Genomic DNA, 19336 nt, shown 5'->3' with positions numbered 1-19336 from the left:
GGTTTTTATATGGACATGTGTGTTCATTTCTCTTGGCTGAATATGTAAAAGGTGGCATTTCTAAGTTACATATAAATGTATGTTCAACTTTAAAAGAAACTGCTAAACCACAAAATTGTTTACAAAATTGTTGTGCCATTTTACACCCCACTGCAGCAGAGTATAAGAGTTCTATTGCTCTGCAGCCTTGTCAGAACTGAATATGATCAATCTTCTTAATTTCAGCCATTCTTATCAGTGTATCTCACTGTGGTTTTAAGTTGTATTTCCCTAATGTTGTTGAGCATCTTTTCACACTTTTTTGCATTTAAACATCTTCTTTGGTGAAATGTCTGTTCAGATATTATATATTTTAAGGTCTTTGTATGCTAATTCCATTATTTCTGTCATTCCTTGGTCTGTTTCTACTGATAGATTTTTTTCCTTGCTATGAGTCATGTTCTTTTCATGCCTGATTACTTTTGTCTACATGTTGTACATTGTGAATTTTATCTTACTGAGTATTGGATTTTGTTGTTTTTCATTAAATACTGTTGAACTGCTTTTTTTTTTTTCTGGAGCACAGTTACTTGGGATGACCTTGATCCTTTGGAGTCTTGCTTTTTAAGCTATGTTAGTCCAGTCACAGATCAGTTTTGAATATAGAGCTAATTTTGCCCTAATACTAAGTCCACTTTTGAGGACTCTATACAATGCTTCATATTTTAAGAGGTCTTTCCATTTGAGCTGGTGTGAAGACAAAATATTCCCAGCCCTGTGTGAGCTTCAGGAAATGTTTGGTATAATGCTTTCTGGTGGTTTTCTCCCTGGCCTCCTAGAATTTCACCCCTGCATGCCCTGAAGAGTATTCAGGCAAATACTTGAGGTACTCCCTCTCCAGATCTCTGGAGCTCTCTCTCCATGCCCTCCTCTCTGACACTCTGCTCCACAAACTCTCACGGCTTCAGTTTTCCTGAACTCTGATCTGTCTCCAGAACTCTGTGAGATTGCTGGACCCTGGAGTCCCCCTCCCACAGTGATAGCTGCTTTGAGACAGCAGTCTGTGGCAATTGTAGGACTAACATTATTTGTTTCCCTTTTCATGGTTATCATAAGCCCATGCTGCCTGTTGTCCAATGCTTGAAAGCAGTTGCTGGATGCATTTCTTTGTTTTTCTAGCTGTTTACAATGGGTGGAAATTCCCACAGCAGTTGGTGCTTCAACTTTAAAAATCCTGGGGGGGAATACTTTGACTCAGCTTATGTCCAGTGATCAGGAACCAATCAAGATAGTAAGAACATGTGAGGATATAGCACTTTTAAAGACTGGAGTGTGGGAAGAATCATTCTCCAATACAAAATGGAAAGGACTTCCCAGAAGAAGGGGGGAAGGGTGCAGGCAAAAACAGATAATAAGCATCCACTATAAACAGCAGTTCAGTGGAACCAAAAAAGACCCTGAATGGCCTCAGCAATCTTGAGAAAGAAGAACAAAGTTGGAGGGATCATAATACCTGATATCAAATTATACTACAAAGCAACTGTAACAAAACAGTCTGGTACTGGCATAAGAATAGACACATAGATCAATGGAACAGTATAGAGGGCCCAGAAATAAAGCCATGTCTTTATGGTCAATTGATATTTGACAAAGGAGGCAAGAGCATACAATGGAGTAAAAACAGTCTCTTCAATAAACAGTGTTGGGAGAACTGGACTGATACATGCAAAGACAGGAAACTAGACTAGCAACTTACACCATATACTGGAATAAACTCAAAATGGATAAAAGACTTAAATATAAGTCGTGATACTATAAAAACCCTAGCAGAAAACATAGGCAGTAAAATTTCAGACAGCTCACATAGCAATATTTTTGACGAATATTTTATATCTCCTAGGGCAAGGGAAATAAAGGAAAAAGTAAACAAGTGGGACTACACTAACTTGGGGCTGTGAGAGGCGACCAACCAATGTATCTCTCCCACATTGCTATTTCTCTCCCTCTCTCTCTCTCCCTTCCCCTCTCTCTAAAAGTAAATAAATAAAATCTTTTTAAAAATTTAAAAATAGAACTGCCTGTTGACCCAGTGATTCCACTGCTGAGAATATACCCTAAGAATCCCAAAACACCAATTCAAAAGAATTTATGCACCCTTTTGTTCACAGCAGTGCTATTTACAACAGCCAAGATTTGTAAACAGCCTAAGTGCTGATCAGCAGATGAGTGGAAAAAAATCTGTGGTACTTTTACACAATGGAATATTACATAACAGAAAAAAATAAGGAATTCCTACCTTTTGTGACAGCATGGATTGAACTGGAGACTATTATGCTAATGAAATAAGTCAGTTAGTGAGAGACAAATATGTGATCTCACTTATAAGAAGAATGTAATGAACAAAATAAACTAATGAGCAAAATAGAACCAGAGGCATGGAATCATGGAACAGACTGACAGCTGTCAGAGGGGCGAGAAGAGGTGGGAACTGATGGCAAGAAGGTGAAGGGATTAGTCAAAGAACTTACATACGCGGACAACCGTTCGGGGATTGACTGTGGAAGTGGGGGTGGGCTGGGTGGAGGGCGGTGAAGGGGGTGGAAAATGAAACAACTGTAATAGCATAAACAATAAAACATTAAAAAATAACAGCAGTCCATGTGAAAAAGAACTTCAAATGAACCAACTAATAAGGCTATAAGAATCCCATTGTTTAGAAGGCTGTATCTATTTCCTGGCCTCACGTTTTCCAGGGTCAAGGACAAACTGGAGGAAGTCTAGGATAGAGATATGCAATATGTGTGACAGCTACACTGAAAGAGACACAGTGAAATAAAAAATAAATTTCTTCTCTCTTTGTTCTTTCCCCAACTCTCTGTCAAAACTTTCTCCGTGGAACATGTTTTGTCCCACCCCTGAGTGCCAGCTGGGGTTGGTGCCACTAGTTTTCTGTTTCTCTTGAGATAACAGAAGGACCTCCAGACTTTAATACCATGAGTAGTCTCATTTTATTAATTAAAATGTCCAGCTCTGTGTGATAGTCAAACTTGAGAATTTCATTTACAAGAACAGGGGACATGCTCCAGGAGAGAAACAGCATGTATAGAGCTCTTCCTCTATTTTTCCACCAGAGGAGGATCTCTTTGGACCATAGTATTTCAACCCCTAAGATTGTTAACAGCACATTCTGACCTGTTTGGGAAGGGGTAAGGAATTGGTCTCAGGAAGGTCCTATTTGCTTGGTACTATCCTGTTCTTCCTCTTAGGTATTCCAAGTTTTCTCTGTGGGGTATTGTTTTAACTATATTATCTTAGGTAAGATATGGTGAGGCTACACATAGGTCAAGAGAAAGAAACCAGAAAGTTTAACTGTTATACGTACGGTTCCCCGGATAGAATACCACATGCCATGCGGGGCCACTCAGGGTCAACACTGGGGTGGGTTACAAGGCAGAGGGAGAGAGGGTGACCGGTTTCTGCAGGAAGAAAAGGGCAAGGCAGGACAAGCAGTCTGACTAGCTGGTTGGAATAATTTCAGTGAGCTCTAAGGCACAGGGGCTGTCCCTGGTTGTCTAGCACCTGGCTCTGGGGTGATTAGGGTGGGTTTATAGTGGTCTGGATTTTACAGCCTGATAAGAGAGGTGTTTGGGGAAGTGGATTTAATTGGCTAAGAAGAGGAACTAACTGGCCTCTAGCCAGGGTCTCAAAACTGGGTCAAGACAGTATTTAAAAAAAAATACAGGTATTTTATGGGTTCTTTTGAGACCCCTTGTCATAGAAGATGTCTCATCTGCAGTCACCTTATTGTGGTACATTTCCAGCCCCTGTCTGCGGAAATCTGAGGTTCTCTAGCCTCTGCTAGGAAACTGTCTTGGGCAGCGTTCCTTTAAAGAACACTCCAAGCTAGCTCTCTCCTGTGTCTCTCACATCTGACACTGAATTATACATGACTTGAGCATCAGCAAGGGAGAACAGTGCTCTTAGAGAGACCACAACGGGAGGTGAGGAAGGCAGCAGCAGAGCTGAAGAGCAGGGATCAAAGGTTTTCCTTTGAAGAGAGCAGAAGAAAATAATGTGGACAAGGACTTATGTAATCGGGGCCAGTGCTAGGGTGAGGAGAGTGAGGCACTTGCCTCAGGGGCAAAAATCAAGGGAATGCCATAAAATGCAATAATCAAGATAAATAAAGGCTATCACCTGAGGACACGATTCCATTGATTTTAGAAAGAGAGGGAAAGAGAGAAACATTGATGTAAGAGAGAAAGATGGATCAGTTGCCCCATTATGTGCCCTGGCTTGGGATAGGACCAGCAACTTAGGTACGTGCTTTCGCCTGAAATCAAACTGGGAACACTTCAGTGCCCAGGATGATGCTCCAACCACCTGAGCTATGTGGCCAGGGTGCAAGGTATATGTTTTTAAATACAAATAAGGAGTGTGTGTCGGATGCACAATTTCCCTTCTGCCTGAGCTCCAAGATGGCTCAGCAGGACACTCGTGCTATGCAATAGCAACTTCTAGCTCCCTCTTGGCCGGATTGTACCTCCGAGCCAATTCCACACCAAAACGCTAAAGCAGTCCCCTAATGAAAGGCCTTCCTTAGGAAGTAACCTTTTATCTGAGCCTTGAAAAAGATGGGGCATGGAGTATAGCATGGAGGAAACAGCGTATTTGTAAGTCCAAAATGCCTCAAGTAAAAAGAGCTACAGGGATGTCTGGGGAATGGTGATGGCAGTGAGTTTGTAGGCAGAGACCACATCATGTAGGAACTCTAGAATTTTCAATAGGGGAGACACATGCTTGGGTTTGTTTCTTACGAAGTTAATGCCTTGTTGAGGGGAACAGGTCTGGGTACAGGTAAACCCATCATGAGGCTCGCGCTATACCTACGGGATGACTGAATCCCATCCAGAGCAGGTAGACAGATTCCCGAAGTCCAGGTCCAGTTTCCCACCTTAACACTGAGGGGAGGGAGACACCGGGGCTCCAGCCTCGTCAACTGCACCACCTCAGGGTTCCACTTGAGTGGCTAGTGCCCCAGGGCGCGAGGAGGAACCGCCCGAAATCAGCGGCGGGCCGGGTCAATTGGGGCGGGGCGTGTCCAGCTGGTGCCCGATCTGCTCGCCGCCCAATCGCCGCGGGCCCACCGAGCCCCGGGGGCTGGGGCCGCCGCCGCCGCAACGTGCCGCGGCTGCGCCGACGCGCGAGCGCCGGGCAGCGCGGCGGGCGCGCTCAGTCTGGCGGCGGCGGCCGTGCGCGATCGGACGTGCCCGGAGCCCCGCAGCCGCCCTGCCGCCCTGCCACCCGCGGCCGCCCCGCCGCGCGAGCCGCGCCGCCCGCCATGGTGTCGTGGATCATCTCCAGACTCGTGGTGTAAGTGGCCTTCTTCCCCGCGTCCCTTCCATTCCCTTCTTCTCCGCCCCCGGCCCCGGGCTGTGTCCGCCCCCCGGCGCTGCGGCTATTAATACCCGGCGGCCGCTAATTTTAGTAGGTACAGTAGCTGCTGAGGTCGCCGGCTGGCGTGCGGGCGGTGCAGGACGCGGCTACTGCCCTGCGGGGCCCGGCCCGGGCGCGGGGGGCCCGTGGTGGGGGCACGAGGGCTGGGGCGCACGGAGCCTCCGCTGGGGGCTCGTCTCGCCGCGCCCCTGCGGCTTTGTTCAGCGGGTGGTGGGATTTGCAGGAGCCCCGAATGGGCGCGCCGCGATGACAAGCTTCTCTCTCCTTTGGGAGATTAGCTGGCTGGGGTCGCCGGTCGCCGCGACCCGCGGGCCGCCACGCTTTTGTCAAGCAAAACTGACAGACAGCCCAGAGGAGCCTGGGGCGCTGCCTGGAGGGGTCAGCGCGGAGAAGGGCGGAGAGATAGAGGCGGAGCTCTCAGTGGGGTTGAAAACACTCCTTTTTAGGTTTCTCAAATTGACAGTGGCAAAGGCAAGTCCCCGGTGTCTGATTCCTTTGGCGGAGGGGGTAGGGTGGGGTGGAGGGTGTTGACACAGGAGAGAGAGCGCGCATCTTCAGGTATTGACGGGAAATTCCCCAGTGACAGCCAGCTGGATGGTGGCGAGCACACCTCCCAGGCCTTGCAGGAGAGCTCAGAGTCATCTGGGGCGAGGCCTGTGTGAAGTCATTGGGTGCGGGCTTGGGGTCGTTTTTCTCTGTCAAGCCCCAGAGCTGAGTAGACGTTTGAAGAGCTCCTTCCCTCGTGAATTTATTCCCCTTTGGACGTGGCTGTTATAATTCTTCTTCCCTAACCGTTCTCGCCAGAGAACGATTTTGACACCTGCTCCGAAGAGCCGCGTCTGAAATCCCTCTGGGGAGCTGGGGTAGGAGGTGTACCTAAGGCTTTTTCTTTGTCTGAGGAAGAGGGGTTCCGGAGCCCAGTCATCAGGCACCATTACTCCTGCCGTTTTGAAACATCGCCCATTTCCTACAGTTCTTCACGGATTTTCCAAGAAGCAGTGAGGGGCTGCCTTCCCAAGTCTTTCTCAGCATTGTCTCCTGGCCACCATTCTGGGCTTTCCTACCAAAGCCAGAGTGTATGTGCCTCTCAGCCCCCAAGTCTGTCATGCCGTGCAGGCCTCTCCACAGCTGTTGCAGACTTCTGGGGGTTTGTGTTATACCTCGAGGCGGCATGTTAAATATTTAAGAGATTTCTGCGGGCAGAACTGGCATGAATAATACAGGGAAGAAGCTGGCACGCCTTGCCCCACCTCATGCCTGACCAAAGCCTCTCTTGCCTTCAGGGTGATATTTGCTCTCCTGAAGTGGTGCTGTGATCTTCATATTTGCCTGTGACTTCTGGGAGGGCCTCAGGTGGGGCCAGAGAGCTTAAGTCAGCCCGACTGGAGGGCTCACTCTCTGTGAGTTTCTGGTCTTGGGTCCATGTGACTTTTTTACATTTTATTCACATACCCCAACTGTACAAAGCAGTTGAGGGGTCTGGAGAGGGAGGTATATATTTGGGAGGGGTCTCAGGAATTTGCTTTTACTTTCTAAAACACCCATACTCCCCAGAGGTAGAGCTTCAGAGAACTGCCCCTCAAGTCAGCTTGGTACCCTCTCAAGTGAGAGTTTGTGGGATTTAGGATTGTTATTCCCACTGCCAGCTCCAGAAGGTCAAAGATACCACATGTGCCCCCCAATCCCTAGTTCTCTGTAGAAAACCAACATGGAAGTGTCAGTTGATAGTTATGAAAACCATTTTAGTTAGCAGCAGTTGTTTTGTGTAAATGATACCTGTTCATTATAGGAAAATTAGAAAATATAGGTAAATAGACTGATAGTCATTCACATTATTACCACACAGAGACAGCTCATGGTAATTTTGAGACGTATATTCTCAAGATGGTTTTCCATATGCGTATATGCACATTTATATTTACAGTTGAAGCAAACTGTCCACTGAGCCTAAACTTCCATATCCTTCTTAGCAAGGAGTAGGAATACCACATTAGGAGCCACAAAATCTTGTTCAAATCCCAGCTCTGGTTCTCATCAACACATTGTAGTTTACAGGAGACCGCAGTTCACAGGCTAGTTTACCTCATGTTGCTGCTGCAAAGATTTCAGTGATGCATGGTATAATAAATTGCTGAGCACCACAAAGAGCAGTACATCAATGATAATTTCTTTTGTCTTGCCAGGTATCTAAGTGGGTGTAAGTTCTGGAAGGGGTTCTCAACCTACTCTGGTGGTTTTTAAACTGGCTTCCCTGAGGGCCACCCACCTCTAGGCTCCCCCACCCTGATTCAGCACAAGCAAGTTGGGGTTCTAGATGAAATAGAATTTGCAAAATATATGGGTTTCACTAATAAAAACTACTGTTCCTCCACCCCCCCGCCCCCGCCCCGCCTGCCCTCGTATCTGTAGAGCTGCAGAGGGACTGTGCCCTGCCCAAGGACACGAGGTCTGCTGGTAAAGAAGCAGGCCTTGGATTTTTGGTCCGACACCCTTTCCACTGGAGCTTGGCCTCGACAGTGGTCCTAAATTTATCATTTTCCGGCTCCCGGGACCTCTGGTATGGAGTCCTGTGATTTTTGTTCACAAGCCCATTTCCTGTCAGCCATCTTTCCATAGTTTTCTAAACAGTCACATCAAAGAACATTTAGGGAAGACCTATCACTGTGTTCTGAGGATGGAGAGGAGTGTCTTCCTTCTAACTAGAGGCCTTAAGACAAGCTGATGGCATCTGGGAACAGCCACCTGGTATTTGTGGATGTCTGCGAGCACTTTTAGGTCGGTGATTGTAGCTTATTTCCCTTTCCGACTCTTTGCCTCTTTACAAGGCTCTTTCCTGAGATACCTAGCACCTGAGTGCACTCAGTGGAAGTTGATCATGTTGAAGGAAACCAGAGGCCCTGGGACAAGCAGGGGAGCTGGTCGGCATTATCGCCAGGAGATGGAAGTCAGTGGATAGCAGGACAGGCTTGTGACCACTGGGAGAAGATCTTGGAGTGAAGACCAATCAAAGACGCTGCTTTCTTGCTACCTGTCTTCCTCCTAACTCCCTTGGCTTAGCCTAGGGAGAATCAAGTGAGAGACAGTGCAGTAACGAGTAACAAGGTTGGCCTTGTTGGAGTCCAGTTGGTATCTGCATGGGAACATGGAACATGGGAACATGTAGGACTGGGCTGCCTGACTTCTTTAAGTTACTTTGTTTTCTTTACAAACAACTCAGGACCTAGGCAGGAATGAATTTCAACTGAGCAGAGTATGTTCCTGTGTACTGGAGGGGCACATAGATATTGCCCTGTGCCTTCTTAGGAGAATGCTCTGTTTTAAAGCATTTATTCCAAGGATAGACAGAATGTTGGCTGAGGCCTGGAATGTTAGATGCAGAGCATCCCACCACTGCTGGAGTTAGTAGACAAAAACTTCAATTCACTACATGGGGAAAAACAGAGTCTTCAACAAATTTTCTGAAAGCTATGCAGAAAAAAACCTTATTTCCACATTGCACATCTTTAAGAAAATGTTAGTTTTTAGAAAGTACAGAGTGATACTAAAACAGAATCTTAATTTGGTGGCTGAAGATCTGGCGAAGTGCTAGGACTGTGACTGGAGCATGAAGTGTGTGTGCCCTGGGTCAGCGTTGTCCAAGTACAGCAGACTGGAGGAAATGTGGGTTGTCCTCAGATTGTTCCTCCACCATTGCAAAACAAGTGGAGGAAAGAAGAAAAGACTACAAATTCTTAAATATAAGCTTCCCTTTTCTTGGGGCATGCTTTTAAAAGGTAGAATGCAGAAAATGATCCTGTTAATGGAGGGTTCAGGTTGGCTGGGGAGTTATTTCCTGGCACTGTGGTGCAGTACAGGGTCGGAGCTGGGTGAAGGTTAAAGCTGAATTGTGAGAGGAAAGATGTAGGGCTGGAAGCACAAGTTGGGCTCTGTCCCTGGTGTAGGTCTGAACCCAACATCAGAGTCCTAAGGCCAACCCATCCTGGGGCCCAGCTCCCTGTCTGTGTGACAAGAAGAGTGTTGGCTGGCATCACCTTGGAGGTCTTATTAAAACTATTAGTTTTAAGAGCCATTGCTTCAGTGGACCCCCTCCTTTCCCTTTCTGCAGCTGGTCCCAGTGGACCATGTTTATTTATAAGCAGAAGGAGTATCCTCAAGGAAGCGAAAATACCAGCTTACATTTCACTGCTGTTGTGCTGCCCTGTTCTTTGTTTATTAATCTTTCCTCCATGTTGGGAAGTAGCATTTGTGCACTTCTTCCTGCTGTGTTTTATTTGAAGGTTAGATGACAAGTGAGGGTCTCACCTGGTTGTTACTAGCTCATCCTCCCCTTCCTGCTGTAGCGAGAACTATCTTCTTTGGGGTGTGTGTTATTTGGTAGAGGAAGAGCACTGGGAAGAATGAGAGAAGGGTGAGGCAGGCCCTCTGTAGCCACCTAGCGAGCCTTTCATTTTGTATTGTGAATGTGAGCTGTGTTTGTATGTTTTCCAAGGGGGTTCAGGAGGCTGGTCCCAGGGGGGATTTGGCCATGCGTAGTCACTGTGTATGGCACCTTTGGAATTTCACCATCAAGGATGAGCCACACACATGGCATCTGGTTACTAGGATTCTTGGTGTCTGTGGGAATTTTTCTGAGAACAACGAGAGCTAAGGGGGTTTGCATTGGTCTATGAGGATGTTTCTTTTCACTTCTGGGCCTTGAGAAGGCCCTGATGGGATGGAAGAGGGATGGTTGTATACATAGAATTTGTTCTGAAGTTTCACATGTCATCTGTCTTCACAGAAGTACATTGTTTTCCATTTAGGTGTTTTTAGTTGCACATGGGAGCTTTTGAGGTTATAAAGAAAAAGGAACTATAGATAAAGAACCAAATATTTGGCACACAATAAGGCTTTTGGAGGAATCTTGACAGGTCATCTGGTGTAGGCCTTTAAGCATGGCATATATGCCCAGACCAAGGACGGCAAGTGAGTTTCCTCTCTTGTGATTGAGAGGAGGCTGCCTGGGACACTATCTTGAGGAGCAGGAAGCTGGGTCAGGCTCAGTAGAGAAGGGGCCCCATGAATGGTTCATGTAGGGAAGATGGAAATGGAGGCACACATGTTGGTTTAGTATTTGCTCTCCCAGACTTGGCCTCCTTCAGATCAGAGAAGGTCTGTACCACTGTCAGAGTTTTATGTACTTCCCTAAATTGGTAAACAGAGAGTGGAGTCCTTTACCTGAGTTAACATCTCCACCTGACATTTGCCACCACCAGCCCTTTTTAGGCACCTGGCAGTTCTAGGCCCAAGGTACCTCCTTGTTGCCAGTGTAGGGAGCTGTCCAGCCTAGTGGCTCTCTGGTCTACCTCTTTTCTCTTAGGACAATGATGCGTATACCACATTTTCCCTTTTTCCTTTGCCTTTCACCGGTCACAGCTCAGTTAAAGTCCTCCTTGGCCTTCTCTTGTGCAGTAGTGCATTCACATCCTTTAACTTCCTCCTTGTATGGGTCTGCAGATGATACTTTTGGCTTCAAAATGAGTCTCCCGTTTCCTTCTGGTAACATACCTCATCCTACCTCCTGCCACTCAGCCAAAGAAGTGGGCATGTGACCCAGGCCAAGCTACACATTGCTTTGGGTACAGAGATTGGTCCAGAGGTGGAATATGTGGCCCAGACTGAGTTACTAGATCTGTCCCCAGGGTTTCTTGATTTGAAGCTAGGAGACGATAGCTTTGCCTACAGAGCCCAGAACTAGAAAGATGTGAAGGTGGGGCCACTGGTGGCTAAACCCTTGGAGCATGGTGAAGGCCTTTAGACAAAAGGGGTGAATGAGACAATGCAGAGATAAACAGAGATGAGACATGAGCAGAGAGAAGGAAGCTGGCACAAGTCTTGATTCTAGTTATTCAGGCCCCAGTTCCCACTTCTTCTTTGATGCCTTGAGCTGTTCCTTGTTCTAGAAGGAAAGCCTCGAATAATGCTTGTATTATTAAATATGTATTATGGGGTGAGGATGGACTGGGTTATGCTGCAGTAACAACTCCCAAATCCCAGTGGCTGTAGACAGCGAAGGTTTATTTCTTGCTTTATTCTGCTGGCTCACTGTGCATTGGCAGAGACCCTGCTCATTGTGATCATTGAGTCCCAGACTGATGAGTCTCCTTTGTCTGACAGTGCTGTCCTCACCACATAAGGCACCAGGATTCACTGTGGTAGGAAATAAATGGGAATCATGCACTGTCTTAAGTACTCTAACTAGAAGTGACACATGTCAGTCCTGCTCACATTTCATTGGCCAAAGAAAATCAAATGGCCAGGCCTGAACTAAAATGGGTAGGTAATTACAGGTTTACTAAACACCTGTGAACAGCCCCAATGACCACCATACATGTTGAATGAGTGAATCCTAACCAGCTTTGCAAACCTCTAAATGTCATTTCTTTGCTAAAGTTGATGTAAAATGGATTTTTTTTTTCTCTTGCAACTGAGGGAGTCCTAACACACTCATTTACCTTTTTACATTAGAAAAATCTCTCACTCCCCTTTGAACCCCTCTCTTTATTCTGTTTGTGAGTTTTAAAAGGAGGTCTTAATTTTGAGGAGAAATTAGCAGTTGTAAAGAATTGATGCTGTTCCACGGCTAAGACCTTGACGTGCCCTATGCTTCTCTATATTTTTGCCTCCATCTGTGTTTCACCATGAGACCTGCTTGGGCCCCCTACCACAAGGATGATTTCTATCCTCTGGGTCTCCAGAGTGACATGGTCACTTTGTACTTTGTAATATGGTGGTTGGTGCATTTTATCTCCCCTTCAGGACCACGTCTGTTTCTTTGTCTCCCTGAAGTTCTGCATGTACAGTAGATCCCAGTGAGTACCTGTTGGGTCACATTTAAAGATTTTTTGTATTTACTTTTACAGAGGGGAAGGGAAGGAGGAAGAGAGGGAGAGAAACATCAATGTGTTGTTGTTGCCTCTCACTTACTCCCCCTCTTCACTGGGGACCTGGTCCACAACCCAGGCATGTGCCCTAACTGGGAGTCAAACCAGTGACTCTTTGGTTCACAGGCTGGCACTCAATCCACTGAGCCACACCTGCCAGGGCTGCCTGCATTTTATTTTATTTTATTTTTATTTTATGTATTTTATTGATTATGCTATTACAGTTGTCCCATTTCCCCCCCTCATTCCCCTCCACCCTGCACACCCTCTCCCACCCACATTCCCCCCTTTAGTTCACATCCATGTGTCATAAGTTCTTCAGCTTCTACATTCCCCACAGTATTCTCCCCCCCCCCCCCGTCTATTTTCTACCTACCATCTATGCTACTTATTCTCTGTACTTTTCTCCCTCTCTCCTCCTCCCACTCCCCTGTTGTTAACCCTCCATGTGATCTCCATTTCTGTGGTTCTCTTCCTGTTCTTGTTTGCTTAGTTTGTTTTTGTTTTGGTTTTAGGTGTGGTTAATAATTGTGAGTTTGCTGTCATTTTACTATACATGTTTTTTATCTTCTTTTTCTTAGATAAGTCTCTTTACATTTCATATAATAAGGGCTTGGTGATGATGAACTCCTTTAACTTGACCTTATCTGAGAAGCACTTTATCTGCCCTTCCATTCTAAATCAAAGCTTTGCTGGATAGAGTAATCTTGGGTGGAGGTCTTTGCCTTTCATGACTTGGAATACTTCTTTCCAGTCCCTTCTTGCCTGAGAAATCAGCTGACCGTCTGATGGGAACTCCTTTGCAGGTTACTGTCTCCTTATCTCATGCTGCTTCTAGGATTTTCTCCTTCATTTTTACCTTGGCTAATGTAATTATGATGTGCCTTGGTGTGTTCCTCCTTGGGTCCAACTTGTTTGGGACTCTCTGAGCTTCCTGGACTTCCTGGAAGTCTATTTCCTTTGCCAGATTGGGGAAGTTCTCCTTTATTATTTGTTCAAATAACTTTTACACTTGTTTGCTCTTCCTCTTCTGGTACCCCTATAATTCGGATGTTGGAATGTTTAAAGATGTCCTGGAGGTTCCTAAGCCTCTCCTCATTTTTCTGAATTCTTGTTTCTTCATTCTTTCCTGATTGGATATTTCTTTCTTCCTTCTGGTCCACTCCATTGTTCTGAGTCCCAGTTTCCTTCCCATCACTATTGGTTCCCTGTGCATTTTACTTCATTTCACTTAGCATAGCCTTCATTTTTTCATCTAATTTGCAACCAAATTCAACCAATTCTATGAGCATCCTGATCGCCAGTGCTTTGAACTGTGCATCTGATAGGTTGGCTATCTCTTAGTCACTTAGTTGTATTTGCTGTGGAGCTTTGATCTGTTCTTCCGTTTGGGCCATTTTTTTGTTGTTGTCTTGTTGCACCTGTTACATATGAGAGGCGGAGCCTTCGGTGTTTGTCAGGGTGGGGCAACCCAGTCATTGGATTGTGATGCTGTATGTGGGGCAGGGGTCCAAAAGGCAACAGTGGCACTTGCTCCACTCTTTCCGGTTTCAGTCCCTTGCGCCGCTTCCCCCAAGCAAACTGGGCCTTTCTGGTGCTAATTCCCATGTGGATGGGCTTGTGCACATTCTGGGACCCTGTGGGTCTCTCCAACGAACTCTCCTGTGGGTCTGGAAGTTCCTCCCGGCACGTCAACCCCCACAGGTGTTTTCAATTGGTGTTTTGAGGCTTTATTTCACGGTGCTGGTACCCTGGGTTGTGTGGTCTATCTCACTCCACAATTTTACCTGGTTTATCTGTGTGCGAATGTGGGACCCTGGGGTCAGCCAGCCGCCTTGCACGCAGTGCCTCACTTCACAATTGCCACCTCACTGAGTCTGCCTGTTGCCACCCCATGCCTAGGATCTGCCAGCTGCCACCTGCATGCCCAGCGTCCGCCCCCCTGCAGTTTTTTGTGCCCAGGATGTCTTATGCGCTTGGTGCCACCACTTTTTGTGCTGAGACCCCTCTCCGCCCAGCTGCCCAGCTCTGGCCTTCCTGTCGGTCTGGATGAATGTGTCTATTTTAACTCCTTGGTTGTCCGACTTCCATAGAGTTCAATTTTCTGTCAGTTCTGGTTATTTTGTTTCTAAATTGTTGTTGTCCTTATTTTGGTTGTGCGAGGAGGCACAGTGTATCTACCTATGTCTCCATCTTGGCTGGAAGTCAGCTGCCTGCATTTTAACAAGATCACTGTCAAGCTTGAAAAGTGTTAAGTCAGGCACCATTGTTGCCCCTGTGAAATGAAAGGATAAGGACTTGCCTAAAGTTCCCGTTATTGGCTGCAGAAACCCTCTACCTCTGAGAGGTTGCAACCCTGACTTTTTATGAGTTCTAAATGGCATAATTGGACTCCCCTTGCCCATTGTCCAAACAAGAGCCTTTCACAGATGGGCTGCTTAATTGTGACCTGTATAAAATTTAGTTTTGCTTCAGTTGGGGTTTAGACTGTCAAGGTAAAACCTGTCAGACAGAATATTGAGCTGAGAGGGTCATGCTACTCAGAAGAGAGTGGCATTGAGAAGGAGGCCCAGGGAAACAGTCAGCTGATGCTGGGGACTCACAGCAGACTTACAGAAACGCGAAAGGACTTTTACTTATGAGGACATGAGGCTGAGAGCCACTGTTTGCTGTGCGTCCATCCTGAGGAAGTCTCAGTATTCAGCAGGATCCATGTCTTCTTCATGCCAGGCCCTGTAAGCTGTGGAATTCAGCCTCACCAGTGAGTCCTCTCAGCTCTACCTTCAAAATCCATCCCATCCAACCAACCCCCACCTCCACTGCCACCACCCTATTCCAAGCCCAAATTATTGCTCTCCTGGACCATTTCAAAGCCCCCCACCCCCAATTGTCCTGCCTACTTCTATGCCTGTCCCTCCAGTGACTTGTTTCAAATTTAAGATAGATCATCTTTCATCTGCTATTTTAAAACTGTCCAGAGACTTCACGTCACACCAAGAATAAAATTCAGACTCCTTACCATTCTCAACAAGAGAGCAAGGGGGGAGCAAGGCCTGGCCCCTGCCCCCTGCCCTGTCTGCACACTGTGTTGCTCTGTCCTCCCTCTCTGAGCAGCATCATCCTCATTGTTCCTAGAAAATGACAAACTTGCTGTTTGCTGTGCCTGGAACACACTCACCTAGATACTGCATGGCTCTCTCCCTCTTTCCATGTGGTCTCTGCCCATGTGTCACCTCTTTAGGAGACGTCTTTTCTGACCACCTTCTCCAGAGTACGCCTGCCCGCCACTCTGTCCTCTCATCACTTACTGAAACTTTGCTTTTAATTCATTTGCTTTCTTGTTCATGGTCTGTCTCTGCACTAGGGGTTGATCTCCATGACTTTTGAGACTTTATCCGTTCACAGCTGTTCTCTCAGTGCCCAGAACAGTTCAAAATTCATAGTAGGTGTTTAACAAACTTTGTGGAATGAATGATGACTGAGTATTCCCTTCAGGGTTAGAAGATTCTTTTTAGACACTAGGGTTGTAGCAACTTGATCTGTGACCGTGGCAAAGAGCCGGACCTCTCTAAGCCTCAATTTTCTCATCTGTCTGGTGAAAGGTTTGATTTCTATTTCCTTTTTTTCTTTTTTAAATTTTATTTAAATTGTTGTTGCAGTACAATTTTCTATCTTTTACTCCCATCCCAACCCACCCACCCAATCCTTCCTCCCTCCCATTTCCACCTGCCCCTAGTTTTTATCCATGTGTCCTTTATACTTGTTCCTGTAAACCCTTCCCCTTTTCCCCTGAAATTCCCCTGAAATTCCCTCTCCTCTCCCCTCTGAACTCTATTTCTTTCAATACAGTCTGAATAACAATGTATAATAAAACTGAATTTTAAAGCTTCTCAAATTTTGGGGTACTGTATCACAGTGATCCCCTTAAAAGGTATTGTTGAGTTTTAAGGATGAGAGAACTTTCTAGGAGACCAAGCAGAGATGGAATCATTTTGCAAGGGTATAAACTAGGACTGTAACAGATGCCTAACTGACTACCCTGAATTTTAGCTAAAACAACAACCATTTTGTCTTCATCTCCCCTGGCTCTGTGTGTCAAGAATTTGGACAGGACACAGCACGCAAAACTCATCTTCTCCATGATGTCTGAGCCTCTCGGTGAGGAGGAGGCAAATGGCAGAGATAGGCTGGGCATCTCTTCTTTTCATGTGTTCCAAGACTTCTCCATATGGTCTTTCCATGTGATTTCTCCAGCATGGAAGCCTCAGCATAGTCCAGCTTCTGATGTGGTGGCTCAGGGCTCCAAGAGTGAGTGTCCAAGAAGCATCAGTAGAAACTGTAAGACTTTTAATGACCTGGTCTCAGAAGTCCCAAGATGACACTTATGCTGCGTTCTGCTGGCCAAGCAAGTCACTAAGGCCATTTTAAATTGGAGAGGATGGATGGCAAATAACCTACAGCCATCTTTAGAGTACCAAGCTGGAGGATTAGCCTAGCTTTGTTTTAATATCTACATAGAGATAGAAGGGACCTTGGGCCTATAGAAGTGATGAGTCAGAACTGAAAGTTTGCATGAAGCTGAGACTTGAAGGGCTGTTCCACACTATAGCCCTGAGTAGAAGGATAGACCCGCAGCACAGAGAGATGACAGGAAAGCTTGTCTGTCTTGCCCTGGGTTCTTGGTGAGGAGAAATCTCCCTTGGGAATTTGAAACTGTCCTCGGACTTGTCCTCATGGGTTTAGGGTTTGAGTTAACACATCCTGCATGGTCTGAGTATCCTCAGCTGAGAGATTAACATAAAAGTTTGCCCTGGGCTACTGTTAACTTATGGGGCATCTATCAGAAATTATTCCAGTCTCTCTGAAAGGTCTCAGTACATATCATATGAAATTAGCTCTCAAGAACATGAATTCACATTTCAAAATTTCAAAACACATGGGGCAACAACCCCCATGGCATAATAAATACTACAGGCAGCAGGATTAGCTCCACCTCTGACTAACTAAATAACATGCTTATATTATATAGTACATAACATGCAAATATTATGCAATTTATAAATAACTATTATATATAAAATAACTATTACTTAGAGACCTTGGAATAAGTCTTTTTAAAATGAAAAAGTAAATAAATGAAAGAATTGAAAATATAAGAAGACAGCAGATCCTGGGGACAGAGAAATGAGCCCATTAGCAAAAGAAGCAATTCCAAAAGTAGAAAATAAAGGACTGAAATTAAAATTCCAATAGGTAGTTTTAAGTGATGAGGAATTGAACACCAAGGGAGTGATGTTTTTCCATGCTGCATCTTGAAGCTAGAAGGGATCTTAGTGATCTCAGGCTGTTGTGTGACAGACAGGGAAGGCCGGACCAAGGAGATTAGGTCATTCATCGAAGTCACCAGCCTGATTGGCTGGGCCAAAACTTGAAGCCAGGTCTCCAGTTTCTGAAAGTGTTTAGATGTGGAAGAAAGAGAAGCTTTGTTTTATGTGGTTAAACGGTTGGACTAGGACCAGTGAGTGACTAGAAGATAAATTGTTGGCTTGATAGAAGGAAAAGGTTTACAGTAATTGGTGCTGATGTGAGGCAGTGAGCTCCAAGATTCAAACCCTAAGACCTTCCAACTGTAAACTCATGATTTTAATCATTTCCCTCCTAGTGGTTGAGGAAGAGAGGTAAGAGTCACTGGAAAGATTCTTTTTTTCAGTAGGTAGGCCTTCCATTGCTTCAAGATTGATTCATTTATTGATTCACTGCCCCCTTATTGACCACTTGCTTGGTGCCAGGCACTATACTGGGAACCAGGGATATAAAGATGAATGAGTTTCTGTTCCATCTTTGAGAAGTTTATGAGGTTACATAGCCATCGATGAGAAACTTGGACTTGAAGCCAGGGTTCGTCCTGCCTGGCCAGTGTTCTTTCCATTGGTGTGTGTTTTGTGAGTGTGTGTGAACAACTTTCCTGGTTTTTTGGACATTGTAGGAAGGAGCCCTTTCAGCATGGGAAGCAGGGCACTGACATATGAAAAGACTGAACTGCTGCATCTCTTTGCCTGGGAGACACTATGGAATCCAGTGCTGGAAGAATATAAAAGGCAGAGGAGATGGTGTCCTAAGTGAAAACAATATGGGATAAAGAGATAAGTGAGCTTGAGCATCTTTCCCCACTGTTTTAGTTGACTATTGCAGCTGTAAGAGATAACTACAAACTTAGTGTCTTGAAACAACACAAATTTAGTCTCTTACAGTTCTGGAGGCCCGAAGTCTGAAATGAGTTTTGGGAGGCTGAAATCAAGGTGTTGGCAGGACTGTTGCTTCCTAGAAACTCCATGGGGGGAATCTGTTCCTTGCATCTTCCAGCTTCTGGTGCCTATTGACATTCCTTGGCTTGTGGCTGCATCACTCCAATCTCTGTTTCCTTGGTTACATTGCCTTCTTTTCTGTCTTCATAGCTTCCTGCACTTCTTTTTTTTTATAAGGATGCTTGTGATTACATTTAAAGGCCCCCAGATAACCAAGGATAATCTCCCCATCTCAAAATCCTTAGCTTAATTAAATCTGCAAAGTCCTCTTTTTGCCATGTAAGGTAACGATTTATGATTCTTTGTGATTCAGTCTAGGAAGGTTATGAATTTCTAAGAATTTGTCAGTTTCTTCTAGGTTATTCAATTTGGTGGCATATAGTTTTCATAATATTCTTGTATATAGTCCTTTGTATTTCTTTGGTGTCCACTGTAACTTCCCTTACACTTCTGGTATTGTTTATTTGAATCTTTTTTTTTCCTTAGTGAGTCTAGCCAGAGGTTGGTCAAGTTATTTATCTTTTCAAAGAACCAGCTCTTTGTTACATTATTTTTTCTATTATCTTTTCTCTATTTTGTTCTGTTCTCTAATTTTATTATTTATTTATTTCTACTGACTTTGGGCTTCATTTGTTCTTTTTCTAGTTCCTTAAGGTGAAATGTTAGGTTGTG

At 45.4% G+C, this 19336-nt stretch overlaps 1 protein-coding gene across 4 annotated transcripts in view; it reads left to right on the top strand.

Moving 5' to 3' along the window:
* Nucleotides 1–5185: 5185 nt before the first annotated feature.
* Nucleotides 5186–19336, top strand: part of REEP1 (receptor accessory protein 1) — a 111819-nt gene continuing 97668 nt past the window's right edge. For all 4 annotated transcript variants that reach the window (XM_028515951.2, XM_036028253.1, XM_036028252.1 and 1 more), the window contains exon 1: nt 5186–5352. In XM_028515951.2, coding sequence (XP_028371752.1) covers nt 5321–5352 — 32 coding nt within the window. In that variant the 5' untranslated portion in view covers nt 5186–5320. The remainder of the gene's footprint in view (nt 5353–19336) is intronic.

This window comes from Phyllostomus discolor, chromosome 6 (assembly GCF_004126475.2).
Source record: "Phyllostomus discolor isolate MPI-MPIP mPhyDis1 chromosome 6, mPhyDis1.pri.v3, whole genome shotgun sequence".
Taxonomy (NCBI): Eukaryota; Metazoa; Chordata; class Mammalia; order Chiroptera; family Phyllostomidae; genus Phyllostomus; species Phyllostomus discolor.
The sequence above is the reverse complement of the archived record's forward strand: the minus strand, read 5'-3'. Positions and strand labels throughout refer to the sequence as shown.